Here is a 15,578-nt window from a genome sequence, read left to right as displayed (position 1 = left end):
CCAGGCCCCGCAGCCCCTGCCAATCCGCGCCTTCACCTGGCCACTCCTGCTGAAGAGACCCCACCCTCGGGCCCTGCCCCGCCAGACAACAGGCCCCAGACGAGTCCGTGGGGAAGTAGGACACTAATTTTATTTGAAACAAGGACAGCAAGCACGGGCTGAGCTGGAAAGGTCAAGCTTCCTGCTGGTGCGATGCGTCTGGAGAGGCCTCGCTCTCCCATTGATGCCCACAGGACTCCTGCCACCCACCTCCCGCCAAGCTGGCCCAAGGGCCTCAGCCGACAGGGTCAGTGGGGGCAGCTTGTCCTCACCCCCAGACAGGCAGGACAGGGGCCAGGGTGTGGGAGACACTCCTGGGAGGCCCTGTCCTCACTTTCCCTTTCCATGGGGGGAGAGGGTCCGCGGAGCTAAGCAGGGCCTGGCCACCCCAAGAGGGCGTCCTGTGTGGAGGGGGTGGGCTCCTGGGGCCTAAAGCCACCGCCCTGCAAGGGTCTCCAGACACAGGGTCATCTGGACACTGGGGGGCAGGCCTCTTTGCAGGAAGCAGGGGTCGGTCACAGCGGGCGGCGGCGGAGGGTAGGGGCCCAGGTTAGGATCCAGGGCTAGATGATCCCGTACTGGGCCAGCTCGTGCAGCTCCAGGTGATTGAAGGCTTCCCACGGGCAGATGACCGTGATGTCTGCAGGGTGAGGGGGCCAGTGGGTCCCGGGGTGTCCCCTGGTCTACCATCCCCTCGGGGCCTGCCGACCCAGCGGTGAGAGTACAAGTCCCAGTGCAGAGCCCCTCCACCAGGACACACCAGCTGGGGGGGTGTTGGGGGGTGCCCTGCCCAGGAAGAGAGTGGGTGCAGCAGGCCGGGCGCGGGGGAAGGAAGGGGGCTCCTGCTGCTGGGGTGGGGGCACAGCAAGAGCTTTGCTCCTTCCCAGCCCCCAAGCACGTGGTGGACCCGCTGCGTAGGAACCACCCGCTTCTGTGGTGTCTGAGCTTGACGGGGGAGAAAAGGAAAGAGAGGCTGAGGGCAGGACCCTATATGAGCCTCTGCTGGAGAGAGCAGGGCAGCGGGTGGAGGGGGGGGGGACCTAGGCGGACCCCCGTGGCCATCATACCTGTTCCCAGGCCTTCCATTCCAGGGATGTCGTCCCCAAACCTGCAAGGACAGAGCAGTCAGGGACAGTGGCTGGGAAGGGAGCCGAGCGGGGCCTTGCGGGCACTTGAGTGCAGGCTCCCGACAATGTGGAGTGTCTGAGTGTGCCCTGGGTGTGTCCACGGGGGCCTGTGCCTGTGAGTGCGGGACGCAAGGCGGTCAGCGGGGCCGCGGCTGAGTCTCCGGGTGGCAGTGGGTAGGTGTGCTTTCTAGACCTGTTGGCAGGAACAGCAAAGGGCCTCCTCTCCCACGACCCCCGCCCGGAGACAGGCCCGGCTCAGGCCCCTAGGAACCGACCCCCACTCAGGAGGAGGAGACCACTTTCAGCCAGGAGAGGATGGCTGAGCCCAGCCCGGTCCCTACCGGTCCCTACCCGCAGCCAGCCGCGCTCCCTGCGGTGCACCCCCAGGCGCCCCGCCCACAGCCCTGCTTACCCTTGGACGCCTTTCTTGGGGGGCTTGCTCTTGAACTGCCTGGTTTGCCGCTGCTTAAATTTGGGAGGCCCTTTCCTGGGAGTGACGGGCCCCCCAATCACCCTGGTGGCCGACCGGATCTCGGCCTTGGGTGGCTCCAGGTTCATGGCCAGGTTGGCAGAGACGCCGCAGTGACCTTTGGCTTCTGGACTCCCTCACGCTGTGGGCTGCGTGCAGACCAGGCCGGGGTCCCAGTCAGCCCTCCTGCTTCCGACCCACCAGAGCAGAGGAAGCCCTGAAACATGAGACCCCCCTGAACCCCCGTAAGACCCCAGCCCTGGGGAGCCCCTGCCTTCTCCACGTGGGGCTCCACTTGGAGCCAGGCACAGGAGAGAATGCTGGGTGGCCCTCAGGTGCACCCCTCCCCACAGTCTCCCCTTCTGCATCCCCCACCCCATCCCTGGGGTGGGACACTAGGTCTCACCCAGTGGTAACAGTAAGAGTGACTTGAGAGACAGGAGGGTGGGGAGCCTGGGCAGGGGAGGGGCCTGTGTCAGGATGAGGCTCACAGCCGAGGCTGCAGGAGCAGTGTCTTCCCTCTGCTGGTAGATTCCCACCCCCTGCCGCTCACTGTGCTCAGAGCTAGCTCTGGGTGCCAGAGTCACCTGCTACTGTCCTTGCACCTGCCACACAGGGTGACCCCCGCCCCGCTCCCCTAGCGCCTCTGCCCGGATGCCCTAAGCCCCAGTGACCCTTGCAGGGATAGCTCAGACTCCTCTAAGCCTATTAGCAGCAGAGGGAGACTAATCCCTCAGGGGCCACTGGGAGCCCAGCAGGTTCTAGGGCTACTTACGTGACACGGACACGAGCTGCCGCCCCAGCACTGGATGCCCCAGGCTCCACCCCTTGGGTCCCCTTTCTTGCCTGTGGTTTGTGGGCTGCAATGCCTGACTCCAGCCTTGGGCCACAGCCAGCTGCCCGCTGGAGCATCAGGGCTGAGACCAACCAGGAGGCCCCCACGGTCCTTCCCCCACTAAGGTTCAGCCTCTGTGCCAGGACCAACAGAAGCCGGGAAGGAACCAGGGGTGGGGAGCTGGATCTGCACAGGTGTCCAAGGGGGACGGCAGCAGGCCTGGTGGTTCTGGCGGCTCAAAACCCATGACACCCACTCCTTGTAACCCAGACAGTGCAGGCCCAGCTGGACCCCTTCCCCAGCCCCAGGCTATGGGCCTGGTATGGACAGTTCTGGGCCCTGATGAAGCTCCAACTATTAGATGCTGTCCCCATGGAAACCCATCCCCATGGAAACCGCTGCCTGACCTATCCCTGGCCCAGGTCTCAGCCCACTCAAGTTGCTTGAGCGTGTGTGGCCCGAGGCCCCAAGACCATTGCTGGTCTGGGGGACAGCCTGCAGCAGCACTGTTCAACATGGGGAACAGAGGAGGTGACAGGCTGGGCATCGTCTCTGAACAGGGCAGTAGCTGGACTCCCACAGAGCCTGACCTCAGAATGACGGAAAAAAGCCCGCCAGCTTCCCACCCACTGGGCAGAGGCCCTTGGGTAAGTGGCCGTCAGGACAACCTGGGAAAGGCACTACTCACCAGGTACTGAGGCAGGTCTCGGGGGCCACAGGTGTGTGACAGGCTTCCCTCGGCAAGCTGCCGGCAGGGCATTTATCTTGCTGCTGGGTAAGCTGATTAGGGCTGTGCCCTGACACCACACTAATGAGACTGTGGGGTGGGCACCCCCACAGAGGACTCCCTGAGACAGGGGGAGGGGCTCGAGTGAGGTCAAGGGCCTGAAGGAAGGACGAGCCAGGGACACGGCCAGGGCAGGCAAGGGACATGGGATCATGGACGGATGAAAGGAAGAGCTCTCATCTCTGAGTGAAGACAAAACAGCACTGGCCGCTGTGCTGGACCTCCCCCCTTTCAGTCCTGACTGCTGAGCGACTTGCCTTTGTGGCCCCCAAAGCCCTGCATGGCCTCGTCCAATCCACTTCTCTGGCCTCACTTCTCATCCCTCCCTCTTGCTGTGCTCCAGCAAGCCCCTTCCACCCCAGGGCCTTTGCACCTGCTGCTCCCACATGCTACATTTTGTACACCTCTCCCCTTTCCCCTAGCTCCCTTCTCCTGGGACTTCAGAAATCTGCCCAGCTCTGAGATAAACCACCTCTATGTTGCAGATTCTTTCTGGGGCCCTAAGTGCACCAAGCTTGGCTGTGCTTTTGTCTGTGGGGAAAACCTTTCCCTTCCTGGGTCATTTTCAAATCTGTTGGAGGATAGCAGACGCTCTGAATTCGGGTCTAATCAACTTGTCACCAGAATCACATTTTTCAGAACCAATCAAAACTCTCCTTCTGGGTGATACCCACTAACTAGCCAAGGTGACAGCCTGTGCTGCTGGGTGTGTCTGTCCTCAGGCATTAGCACGGTGGCACATCTCGTGGCCGTGTGGTTTCGTTCCCTTGTCCACAGATCTGTCTCCGTGGGAAACGCTGGCTGTATATTGAAGGTCTCTACCTGGGAAGGCCTGTTTATCAGCTCAAATCCCTTGTGAAGTCATTTCCCTTAAATGGGAGGAAATAAAACAAGCATAAATTCCTTTAACCCCTACCTGTCCAGGCCACCAGTATCAGAGCTTGGAATTGTTGGGTGCCGGGGTGGTGGAGGCAGATGAAGTGGGAAAATTTCCATGGCTGAGGGTGAGCAGGAGATGGGGTTGGGCAGTGAGGGCCCTAAGAAAAAGTCCTACTCCAACCAATGGTCTAAGTGGCCCAGTCAGCAGTCAAGGACCAGACCAGTCTGGTGCTAGAAGGCTGGTTCCAGGGCTAACGCCTGAGGCCTCCCGGTCCCTTGGCCCCGGCCAACTGCCTTGGGAGCTGCTAAGTGGGTTGGAAGGGCCGGTGGGTGGGGAGGGACTGCCTGCAGCTGGATGAATGGGGCGCCTCCCAGGCTGTCTGCCAAGGGTTTCGCCAACGGCAACTTCACCGGGCCAGATGGTCCTCCCTCTGCTGCACCACTGAGAGTAACCAGAGCTGGCCTTTGGGCAGGACTGCTGGGATGCTGGGCCATGGAAGGGACCCCTGGGGTAACTGTCACATGAATAGTCAAGGAAATGGGTCCAGCTTCACCCTCACAGGTGCCCGGTGGGCTGACAATGACAGTGTGCCTGCCTTCCCCAATGAGGTGACACAAGCCCTACAGAGGACGACACGGAAGCCTCCTGTCTAACCACCTCAGAGAACTTAATTACTCCCACGGAAAGTCCACAAACACTTCTTCCCGTTCCCTCACAAAGGGGCCGCGGAAGAAGGAGGCCGTGCTGCGTCCCTGGGAGGAGGCTGTCCGGGTAAGGGCTCAGCCTCCACTCCTCACGCGGAGCTGGATTTCCATCCGGATGAAGGCCTTGAGGTTCTCGTCAGCCACGTGCTCCTCCAGGGCAGCCAGGGCCCGCTTCCCGCCGTCCTGGTAGTGCTGCAGCAGCGCGTCTGCGTACTCTACCCACACACAGTTGGGGCAGCCGCTCATGCAGCAGTTTGTGGGGGGCTGGAGCTCAGGCGGCGGTGGGTACCGGGGCTCAGAGGGGCCCCCGCCAGGCAGGGAGGACTTCGGCTGCCCAGTGTCTGCTGCACCTGCTTGGGAGCCCACCTCCGTACAGTCCTTCCCGAACTCTCTGGGGCCTTCATGTACTCCAATCCTGTGAAGAATGCTGCCGCCCCTAAGCAGCCTTTGGCACCAGTCCCAGCTGGAGGATGGCCCCTAAGGATGCAGATAAGCACATGAGTCTCCAGGAAGCTGGGGAGGCCCGGCCTGTCTCCAGCTCTGGGGAAGTTTCAGCCTCCTGACACTGGCAGGGGGCTCCATGGCCTTTTCTACTCCCTCAGTTCCTGTGCGACCTTAGACTAGTTACTTCACCTCGAGACTCAGGTTCTCATCTGTAAAATGGAAGTGCCTGTTGGTACAAGGTGATGTAGGATTCATGGGGAGCTCTGGGTTCGGGGCCTGGCACTGGGGGTGCACTCCTGCAGTTGCGTGGTGGTGGAAGCCTAGGAGATCCAGCTCTCACAGCCGCCTCTCTGGCCAGCCACTATGGTCGCACCCCTGCTCGCTAACCGTCCTGACTAATCACATCACCCCTTCATCCCTGTTTCCCTCTGTAACACGAGGAGCCCAGGCCCCCAGGTCATCCTCAAGGGCCCCGTGGGCAGCCCTTCCCAGTCTACCCATGAAGGTCCCGTGGGCAGCCCTCTCACCGCTCCAGCCCCGGCCCCCTTCCCTGCACTGTCTCCAGGGAACTGAACACTAGTTGACACAGCCCACACTTATTTCTCTAACTCCTCCTGTGAGGAGCGTCAGCTCCTTGTTCACTGCGGCTCCCCCAAAGGGCTCGCGCACAGCAGGCGCTCAACAGGTACTGCCGCACGAGAGAACGAGCTCAGAACCCGCCGGTACCACCCTGGCTCTGCCCAGCGGCCGAGCGCCCCTCCTGCACCCCAGGCGCGGACACAAAGGGCAGGGGGCGGTCCCTGCAGGCGGCCGGGACTACTCGGTCCCTGTGGGGCCCGGCCTCCCGAACGCAACCCCGGCCCCTGCCCTGCTCCTGCTGGTACTTGCCGGGCCCCGCGCAGCAGCGGCCGCCGCCCGGCCTCCCAGGGCCAAGCTCCGTAGCAGCATCGCCTGAGGCGCGGCCCATAGCGCGTGCGCGCCCCAGTCGGCCCCGCCCAAGCCGTCAACGGTGGCCGCCTTGGCCAATCCTGACCCTCCGGGATCTGCACCGCCCCCCTCAAAGGGCGCGAGGCGGAGCGCAGGAAGCGGAAGTGACGGGGGCCGGGCGGGACTGTGCGGGAGTGCGGAAGTGGCTTCGCCGCGGGGTGTCGGGCATGGAAATGGCGCGAGCCCGGCGCGAAGCGGCGGCGCCCGCCGGGACGGCGGGGCATGGGACCCGGGGGCGACGGCAGGGCCGGCTGCAGCAGCAGCTGGGGAAGCGACGCTCGGCGCCGCGGCCGGGGCCGCGCAGGTGGGTGCAGGTCTCAGCGCACTGAAGACTCCCCGGGGCCTTTCCCGCGGCCGGCGGCAGCCGGGTGAGCGGAGGTGCGAGGGAGTCTACGGGGTGGCGCTTGCCACCTTCCAGGTGCCGTCAGTGCCGTCCTGGACGAGGTCCGGGAGCGCCTCGCCCAGGGTCCTGCGAGGAACCAGTTCAGGGACAGCCTCCGGGCTGGTGAGGACGAGAGCAGAGGTCGTGCTCCTTTGACCCGCACGCACCACAGCGGCCAGGGTGGCCTGTGAAGTTTCTTTGTCTAGGCCCAGCTTCGGCTTCTCTGGTTCTGCTTTTGCTTGACTTGGGATGTGTCTCACCCTCGTGTTCTCCTTCCCAGCGAAGAGAAGAAGAAAGTGGATTGCAAACCCAAGAACCAGGACGAACAGGAAATCCCTTTCCGGCTCCGGGAGATTATGAGGATCCGCCAGGAGATGAAAAACCCCATCAGTAACAAGAAGAGGAAGAAAGAGGGTAATGTTCAGGCCCGTGCCGGGGGTAATAAAGCCTTATGTGTTCGAATCCATTTAATTGCCCAAGTGTTCAACGGCATTTCAGGCAGAGGAAGTCGGCCAGGCCCCAGCAATCCGAGGAGCCTGCGGAGGACTGAGGGAAGGCTGGTGTCAGGGCTGGCGGCAGGTGGCAGTGTGGTTTCAGGTCAGGCTCCAAAAGGAGCCCCTGGCCTCATGGGCAGAGGTGGGAGTGTTGACTCCCCTCCCCTCTCCTTCCCAGGAGTGCTGGAGAGCCATCAGAGGGGATGGTAGATTCAGACTTAGTAGAAAAAAAAAAAAAAAATCGCTGTGTAACAAGTGAGGGAGTGAGGTTGGACACTGCAGGTCGATGAGGCTCTTGCAAGTGAGAAATGGTGGTCCCATGGACCAGAGGGCAGAAACGATGGTGGAGAGAAGTGGATGGTTTCCAGAGGTTATGGAGGGAATTGAGCAGACGCCCTGAGAAGTGCCCCCTTCCCCCAAGGCCAGGCAGGGTGCCCACCTGTCGGCCTCTGCCAGGGGTAACACCCTGGCTGCTGCGGAATGGAGTCCAGCGTGTTTGCGTTTTGTGTACATGTATAGGTGTTTGTTTTCCCAAATGTAGGGCTGATTTTGCAACAGTGGGGTTTTGTAATGTCTCTGTAAACCTTAGGCTTTCCGTTGAGGGTTAGATGGCTGCCAAAGGGATAGTGAAATGAAGAGTTGAGGACGGGGAGGGATAGAGGAGGTCGCTGGCCCAGGTGGGAGGGGGACATTCTGAATCGCACTCTACTGAATCAGCCCTTTTCCTGGTTAAGTTACTTAAAAGATAAAGGCTTACACACTTGGTAAAATTAAACAGTTCTGAGCGGTATGAGGTGAGGGGTAGCCTCCGGCCCTGTCTCTGAGTCTTGCTCCCTCCCCGTCTGTCTTCTTGTGAGCCGTCCCAGAGGAAATAGTGTGTATTTTCACACATTCACTGTGTAAAAGCTGCACCTTAGTTCTGTGCGTTGTTTGGTGTCCTGGGTTTTCGCTTCCAGTGGATTTTGTAGATCCCTCCACATCCCTTCCCCAGCTCTGCCCTGCTCCTTGGCAGCGGAGCGGTGACGTCTCTGGGTGAACACGGGAATTCACTCATTCAGCCACCTATTGATGAACACTTAGGTTGTTTCTTGCTTCCTTTTCCAGCCGAGCTGCGGGGGACACCTATGGCCTGTCGGGGGCCCCGGGCTGGCGGCTCGGATGCTTTTTAGCTCCCTCTTGAGCCTAGTCTGCCCTTCCTGTCGCCCCGGGAGGGGAGGTGAGCCTGGGCAGCCAGCCTGGCACCACCTGCTCCCTCCTCCCCTACGACCCGCCCTTCTGAAGTCTCCCTGTGTCCTCAGCCCAGGTGGCCTTTAGGAAGACGTTGGAGAAGGAAGCAAAGGGAGAGGAGCCGGACATCGCCGTCCCGAAGTTCACGCAGAGGAAGTGGGAGTCCGACGGCGCCTACGTGCGGCGCATGGAGCAGGAGGCCCAGCACGTGCTGTTCCTCAGCAAGAACCAGGCCAGCCGGCAGCCCGAGGCGCGGGCGGCTCCCCGGAAGGAGAAGTCAGAGCGGAAGAAGGCGTGAGTGGGGCTGGAGAGGTTGGGGGTCCAGCCGCGTGCACGACTGTCTCCTGCAGTGACAGCATCTTGTTGTGGGTGGGCACCCTTCTCCACCACGTGATTCAGGGAAAGCACAGACCTGGCAGTCAGCAGCGTTTCTCTCTGCACGGGACCTGCTTAATCTCAGCTCCAGCAAGGCTCTGAACCCACGGAACTCCAAAGGCCTGGTTTTGTCTGTGCCTTTCTCTGGAAAGCATCAGGGGTCTACGAGCTGAGAGAGGCCGAGGGCTGCTGTCCACGCAGGCCGGGTACAGGGAACCAGTAGCAGGTGGGGCTTGGTGCCCTCCCGGGAGGGCCTGCTGGCCACGGGGGGATGTCGGTTTCCAGGGTTCACGTTTCACCTTAAAGAGCGTTGAAAGCCTATAGCTGTGTCATGTGCACACGTTCTGTGACCTCTCAGACTCGGCTGGTGGGAGAAGTGGAGACACTGGCACCTGCACCTGGGGGCTCACGGAGGTCGGAACCAGGAGGAAGCCCTCCGCGAGCTGCAGCTCCCCGGCCCACCTCTGCCCTCAACCCAGTCTCCACCTCCCTGAGCCTGCGGGTGGTGGCTGGGGTGGTGGTCTCAGCAAACAAGTGCTTTTGGAGATGCATTTTTATCTTTTCTGCAACATTTTTTCCTCTTTTTTTGTGATGGAGGTACCCGGGATTGAGCCCAGGATTGCCTGCATGTTACACGTGTGCTCTGCCACTGAGTTGTTACCCGCCCCCCACTCACTGCAACTTTTGACATGAACCAGACCAAGCTTTCACCAGAAATTTCTGTAAAACTTGTGAACATTGGATTGTTTTCAGCTTTGTGGATTCTCCCTGTGTCTGAATCATACGTGTAGTCACATTAGCCAATGAAAACTCCAGCACAGCAGATGCATCCCGGGTACCACCCAAAGCCACAGTGATCTCCAAAACTGTCATTGAACGTTGATTCCAGTCACATTAAGGGGCCATATCACATGTGCCACGTGCGGGGGCCCTTTAGACGCAGCAACACAGGTGACACTGGAGCAGGGGCCATCTTATGCACTGGGCAGCATTCCTGGCCTCCACCTGTGGGGGGCCAGGAGTCCCTCTCCAACCCCCTGCTTTGTGACACCCCAAAATGTCTCCAGACATTATCAGATGGGCCCTGGGGACATAGTTGTCCCCACTGAGGATTCCTGACTTGGAACCTTGGAGGGTCCTGCTGGGTTCAGTGCCCTCTCTGTGGGTTGTGGGGTGGTAGTGGGATGGGCTTTGGAGGCAGCCACCTGGGCTCTGCTGTGGGGCGTCCCTTGTGGGCAGGGGTGATCTCTGCCTCCTCCTGAGTCCAGTGAGATGAGAGGAGTGTGAACAGCCCTGCTCTCTTCCCAGGTTCCAGAAGCGGCGGCTGGAGAAGGCCCGGCAGAGGAGGGAGGAAAAGGCCGCAGAGAGGCTGGAGCAGGAGCTGCTCCAAGGTGCTCTTCCCGAGGCAATAGTCAGCCCTGGTTCTGGGGGCCGGGGTGGGGCGCAGGTGCCTGTGTCTCCCCGGGGTTGGTGGCTGGGCAGACAGTGGCGCCAGGTGCCAGGACTGCAGTGGTTGTCTCTGCCCCTCCAGATATGGTGAAGTTTGGTGAGGTCGTGCTGCAGCCCCCAGAGCTGACTGCCAAGCCCAGGATGAGCATGAGCAGGGGCCAGGTAAGCAGGGGCGGGGTGCTGGCCTGTTTGCCCCCTAGTGCTGCGTGGCCCAGGGCACAGGACCTGGGCCGCATTGTCCCTGGGCTCAGGGCCTTTGCTGTCTCCCCTCCCTCCTGCAGCTGTGCCTCCACCTCCCTGGCTCTGCTTCTCAGCCTGGCGGGAGAGTGCTGATGCTGGAGAAGTCCCTGAGCCCTGGCACCGCGTCCCAGCCCCAGAGCACCTCGCCAGCCCGGCAGCGGATCGTCGTGCAGGAGCGAGAGCGGGCCGTGCAGGCCTACAGGGCGCTAAAGCGGCTGCAGCGGCAGCAGCAGGGGCCTCAGCCATCGGGGTCGCCCCGGCCCGCTTCCAGGAAGACGCCAGAGGCACGCCTGCGGTGGTGAGGGGCCAGAGCTGCTGCCCCTGGGTCGGGCGAGACAGGCAGGTGCCTGTGGTCGAGTGTCCGTTCCCTGGAACACATCCTGGCCCTCAAGCTGGGGAGAGGGCTCCTGTTTTTTTCTCCGTAAAGATTCCTATTTCGTGAGTGACCATCTGTCAGGCCCATGTCTCACATCGGGTGTTGTCTGTCCCCTGAGCCCCTGTAGGTGGGGACGGTGCTGAGGCGGGATGTAGCCAGCATCGTTCTCCTGAGCCTAGCGTCGCTCACAGCTTTGTTCTGAACACACAGGTCCAGGCTGAGACAACCCAGGGCCGCTTTAGGGAGCGCTAGTCCCACAGTCCTGTCCCTTAAACGCCAGTTAGCTGTAGGCACTGCTGACGCAGGCTGACTAAATCAGCAGCTGAGGCTCTGCTGGACTTGGCAGAGCAGCTGGCCTAGGGCCGGGCCGGGCCAGGCAGGCAGCGTGCACCCACGGGGCTGGGGCAGCACCTGCCCCGCCTCCACCTGCTCACAGGCGCTTGCCGTCACAGCCCCTGCGGAGGCAGCTGGAGCCACACCAGCTTCTGTTCCGTGTGGAGACTGACGCCAGCCACACCGAGGTCTGGGGAGGGTGGCGGGCCCGTCCGCGAGGACGGGAACCCGGCCTGGGACTCCCTGTGGTTGGAGGGCCACGTGAGGCCCTGCCAAGGGCAAGGCCTGCTGAGGTGTGCTTCTCCCCCTGATGCCAGAGGAGGGCGCGCCTGGGCTCAGCATCCTGCCCAGATGTGGGTGCCGGCAAGAGAGCAGAGGTGAGGCTTTCAGGCAGTCCAGCATCGAGGGATGGAGTTGGGCTGTGCTTAACCCCGCTGGAGAAGAACAGCCCCCGGGCTCCCTCCCCGCTCGCAACAGCTCGGGCTCCTCCGGCTGGCAGAGGGGCGCAGACAGCTGGGTCAGGGCCAGGCCACGGCGCTGGCCGGGGCAACCCTGCGTGATGAGTGTGGAGCTCTGTGGGCTCTTACCCTTCCCCGAGTTTGCGTTCTATGCAGTGGAGTTTATTTTCTAATTCAAAGATTTAATTGTGAAGCGGTGCCTAGAATCAGGACCGTCGCCCTCTCAGGGGTGTATTTCCTGGTGGCAGGTGGTCCTGGCCCCTGCCTGGGGTGGCCAGGCGCTGGCTACCATGCAGTGCCCAGGACTCGCCCCCGTCACGTGGCAGCTGGGGTGGGCGGCACGCCTCTTGCTTGGTGCTGGCATCCTTTTTAGGGCTCCAAGGTGGGCAGGGCAGCCAGAGCAAGGGGTGAGGGGGGTCGCTGAGAAACGCCTCTGCTTCCTGGACGCGTTGCAGGTGTGCTGTGGTTGTGGGGGTGAGGAAGCAGGTTTTGGTGAGGGAAGTTTGCCTCTGGTTACGTGAAATAGGGGAATTATGTCACCTCAGGCCCCTGCGAGAGTGTCCCTAAAACTGGCCAGCTCAGCCCAGGCTGGCTTTTCCATTGGAGACGTCACCAGGCCAGGGTCACCCTTCAGAGCTGGACCCCAGGCTGGATGTCACCGCTCAGAAATGGAGCCCAGACTAGGGTTACTCCGAGACAGAGCCCAGGTGGGATCAACCATTCACGACGCCCAGCCCAGATTAACGGTGTTGACCTTAAAAATTAAATGAGCTCTTCAGCGAAAATGAGTCTGTTTGGAATGAGAGAAATTGCAGTTTGGAACAAGCAAACTGGCAAGTTGAAGACAAAGGGAGGGTCAGCCTTTATTAGGTTTTTGGAGGAAGTTGGAGGGCTGTGGCGGTTTTCCATCAGCTACAGTCAGCGGGCAGCTTGTTGCTGGCTTGAAGGAAATCTTTTTTGCTGCTGGGTCTGTGAGCTGTGGCGAGGGGTGCCAGAGCCCTCCCTTCGAGGCTTCCCGACCCCATTCTGATTTAACTTTCCTTTGTTCATTTCCACATTGCTCCCCTTGGATCAAGATATTTCTTGGAGAGCATCCCTGATCAGTTTTAGTAGAACTGAGTTTCGTCCCTCAGCGCCAGCCAGGAAGGACCTTTCCTGGATGGCATGTCCCACGTCAGAGGGAAGCGCATGGTGATTGGAAGCCACATGAAGCCACGTTTGAGTAACAAGGAAGGCAGAAAGGGGGCTTTCAGCAACTTTCACTCTGAAAGTCCTGCCTTGTGAAGGTCCAGGCATCAGCAGCCATCTGAGGGCATCGAGCCGGCACTCTCTTCAGCAGTGTCCTTTCTGCAGGGGGTTGAGAAGCAACAGGTACAAATTTTAAAATAACTGGGCAAAGCAGAATGAAAAGTAATAGGACACCCAATTTGTGTGATGGTTCCAAACCGTGGCGCTGGACCTGAAGGTAGCCAGCTGGACGAATCACGGGACCAGGGAGAGTCATCTTGTGTAACTGGGTTTCTGCTTCTCCAAAGGTGTTTGTCCGGGTGGTGTTTGCGATCGCGCAAATGCCCCCTTGTTCGGCAGGCAGGAAGTCGGGCTGCGTGGGTGTCTGAAACTGCGTCAGCCAGTGAGTCGGGTGCAGGTTGTTGGCTGCAGAGCTCCCTGACGCTAGGGGGAGATTTCTGATGTGCTCATTGGCGCTTACTCTGACCCAAGCGGGAAAGGCCAGCTGGGTTTTGATGAGAACTGGCCAAACGACATAGACTTGAAACACTTGACCGATACAGTGCGTTTCCTGACAGCTCTGAAGCTCAGGGAGTGTTCCTTTCCCGTGGGATCTTAGCCACGGAGGCGGCAGTGGCCTGTCTCTGGAAAAGCTTCAGATGGAAAAGCGTTCAGTGAGAAAACACGCCAACCATTGCCAAGACATGCTTATACCCACGGGATGGTGGGCAGCTCTGTGAAACCCACTTGCCAAACCTCAAATGGCCCACCGGGCAATTTGGAGTGCCTGGGAGGGAGCAGTGTGGACTGTTTTTCTGGATTGTATTTTGGAAACATGACACCAACCCTGGATCCAACAATGCTGCATGATGTTTATCTGATGTCATCTGCTGAGAATCCATTACTTGGGAAAGCAGCATGGACGTCTGCACACTGGTGCTGAAATTCACAGCAGCAGCGTGTCCACCTGCCCCTCATGTCCCCCGCAGTCTGGGCAGGAGGGCATGGCCTGTTCGCCCTGTGGGAAGGGCACCGAGCATCGCCGATCCAGGCTCTTTGTCCGTGGCTTGCCGAGCTTGGTTGGAGATCCAGCTGCTGGCATCGTCTCTGTGCCCCGAGGCAGGGCCGTTGTATAGTAGTGGGGCTGAGCCCCGAGAGTGGCATCAGGACCTACAGAGACGGAGAGAAATTCATCCCCAGTCTGGAGGGTTGTTTCTCAGCGCCAATGAAGAGGGGAGCTTGGAAAAGCTCCTCATTCCTTGGAGTCCCGGCCCTGGGAGGTGGGAGGACATTGGGTGACTGAAGGTGCCTGCAGCGTCCTGGGTTCTAGCAGTCTTTCTCCCAGTGTGCTGGCCTCGTACAGCAGTGACAGGCTGGGAGAACTGCTGAGGTGACTCTGGGGAAGCTGGATATTTTCTTGGAATCATCTGGAGTGCAGGCTAATTGGTGTGCCAGAATAGCTAAGTCTGGAGTGCGCCTAGTTTTCCGTTCTGTTCTGATCCTTGTTAATGAACGTGGAGTTGAAGGCTGCCCTGGTGGGTTCCACATCCACTGGGAGACCAGAATTCTGAAAAACAGTCGAGTTGGCCTGTGATATTGTGATGTATAGTAGGTATATATTTGGTTTTCATCCCCATTTCTGGCCTAGAGCTCCTAAAACCCCTGGAATTTTCTGTGATGGGAGCAACAAAGGTGTCTCTTGTTGGGTGAATGGGTTGCTTTTGGACTCCACCTAAGGATGGGGGCTGGCTGCCAGGAGGACCAACCAGGTGATTAGAGGGTCTGAACTTTCCAGTCCCAGCTTCTCCCCACCACCCAGCCTCCAGGGAGGGGAGAGGGCCTGGAGGTCGGATTAGTGGTTTACTCAATCGTAAGACCCTAAAGGACAGGGTTTGGAGAGCTCCGGGTTGGCGGACATGGAGGTCTGGGGAGAGGAGTGCACTGGAGAGGGCCTGGGGCTCTGCCCTGTTGCTGTGTGTTGCCCTGTGTATCCTTCCACCTGGCTGAGTCGTGCTCTGTAATAAACCAGGGATCTAGTAAGGAACACGCCTCCCTGAGTTCTGTGGGCTGCTCTAGCAAGTACATTTGACCTGAGGAGGGGTCGGGGGAAGCTGATTTGTGGCTGGTTTTTCAGCACAGGTAACACCTGACCCCATGGGGCACTGGGCGGAACAGGTCTCCCTGACGATGAAAGCTGTCCCCGACTTCTCATGGGTCATCAGCGACGTTACATGCTGTCAGCATTTACCCAACGCAGGGGGGCGGGGTGCCGCCAGAAACAGCCAACCCCAGGCCACGGGGGGCATCCTGTCCTGTGGGGAATCCTGGAAAGTACAAAATCTTGCCTGAGAACCAAAAAAGAAATACAAAAAATGAAATGAAAATAAAACCCTCAAGAGCCAACAAAACAAAAAATTAAATGTTCTTGAAATTTTTAAAGCCTATAACATTTGGCCTAGGAAAACTGATTTTAATGGGGGGGAGGTCAGTGGCCATAAAAGAAAAATCAGTAGAAACAATGACATACATGTTTGTGTTTCATATCCAAACATCACTCCCCTGTGGGCGCCACCTGCCACGGCCCAGGTGGAGCTGTTGGCAGACTTGTGTGCCGCCCAGGGGACTGGCTTTGTGATGCCCAGGATATTCAGCCACCAGACATGCCTGTTACCTGGGTCACAGTGTCAATGCTGTGTTTTAAGGGGCTCCTTTCACATGGTCAGCCCCTTTTTGTTGCAAAATGGA

General features: G+C 59.8%; 3 protein-coding genes across 5 annotated transcripts; 1 reads left to right on the top strand and 2 right to left on the bottom strand.

Annotated features, from left to right (window-relative positions):
• Positions 1-108: 108 nt before the first annotated feature.
• Positions 109-4,315, bottom strand: PDE6G (phosphodiesterase 6G). 2 transcript variants are annotated; one of them, XM_006173155.3, is made up of 4 exons: positions 4,174-4,315; positions 1,579-1,784; positions 1,107-1,147; positions 109-679 (listed from the first exon to the last, which is right to left on the bottom strand). In XM_006173155.3, the coding sequence occupies exons 2-4, from the start codon at positions 1,722-1,724 to the stop codon at positions 603-605; spliced, it is 264 nt and encodes an 87-aa protein (XP_006173217.1). In that variant the 5' UTR covers positions 1,725-1,784; positions 4,174-4,315; the 3' UTR covers positions 109-602. The 2 variants fall into 2 exon arrangements, with proteins under 2 accessions (XP_006173217.1, XP_032312456.1); XM_032456565.1 differs by having other exon boundaries at positions 3,159-4,174.
• Positions 109-6,326, bottom strand: OXLD1 (oxidoreductase like domain containing 1). Its single transcript, XM_032456564.1, has 4 exons — positions 6,174-6,326; positions 4,174-5,318; positions 1,107-1,147; positions 109-679 (listed from the first exon to the last, which is right to left on the bottom strand). The coding sequence occupies exons 1-2, from the start codon at positions 6,231-6,233 to the stop codon at positions 4,917-4,919; spliced, it is 462 nt and encodes a 153-aa protein (XP_032312455.1). The 5' UTR covers positions 6,234-6,326; the 3' UTR covers positions 109-679; positions 1,107-1,147; positions 4,174-4,916.
• Positions 6,327-6,387: 61 nt separating this feature from the next.
• CCDC137 (coiled-coil domain containing 137) lies at positions 6,388-15,255 on the top strand. 2 transcript variants are annotated; one of them, XM_032456560.1, is made up of 7 exons: positions 6,388-6,576; positions 6,935-7,068; positions 8,447-8,669; positions 10,059-10,141; positions 10,282-10,361; positions 10,481-10,737; positions 12,683-15,255. In XM_032456560.1, coding segments are annotated over exons 1-7 (915 nt in total). In that variant the 5' UTR covers positions 6,388-6,439; the 3' UTR covers positions 12,684-15,255. The 2 variants fall into 2 exon arrangements, with proteins under 2 accessions (XP_032312451.1, XP_032312450.1); XM_032456559.1 differs by having other exon boundaries at positions 6,389-6,576; positions 10,481-15,248.
• The last annotated feature ends 323 nt before the right edge of the window (positions 15,256-15,578 follow it).

Source organism: Camelus ferus, chromosome 16, assembly GCF_009834535.1.
Source record: "Camelus ferus isolate YT-003-E chromosome 16, BCGSAC_Cfer_1.0, whole genome shotgun sequence".
Lineage (NCBI taxonomy): Eukaryota > Metazoa > Chordata > Mammalia > Artiodactyla > Camelidae > Camelus > Camelus ferus.
Note: the sequence above shows the minus strand (reverse complement) of the source record. Positions and strands in the feature narration are given on the sequence as shown.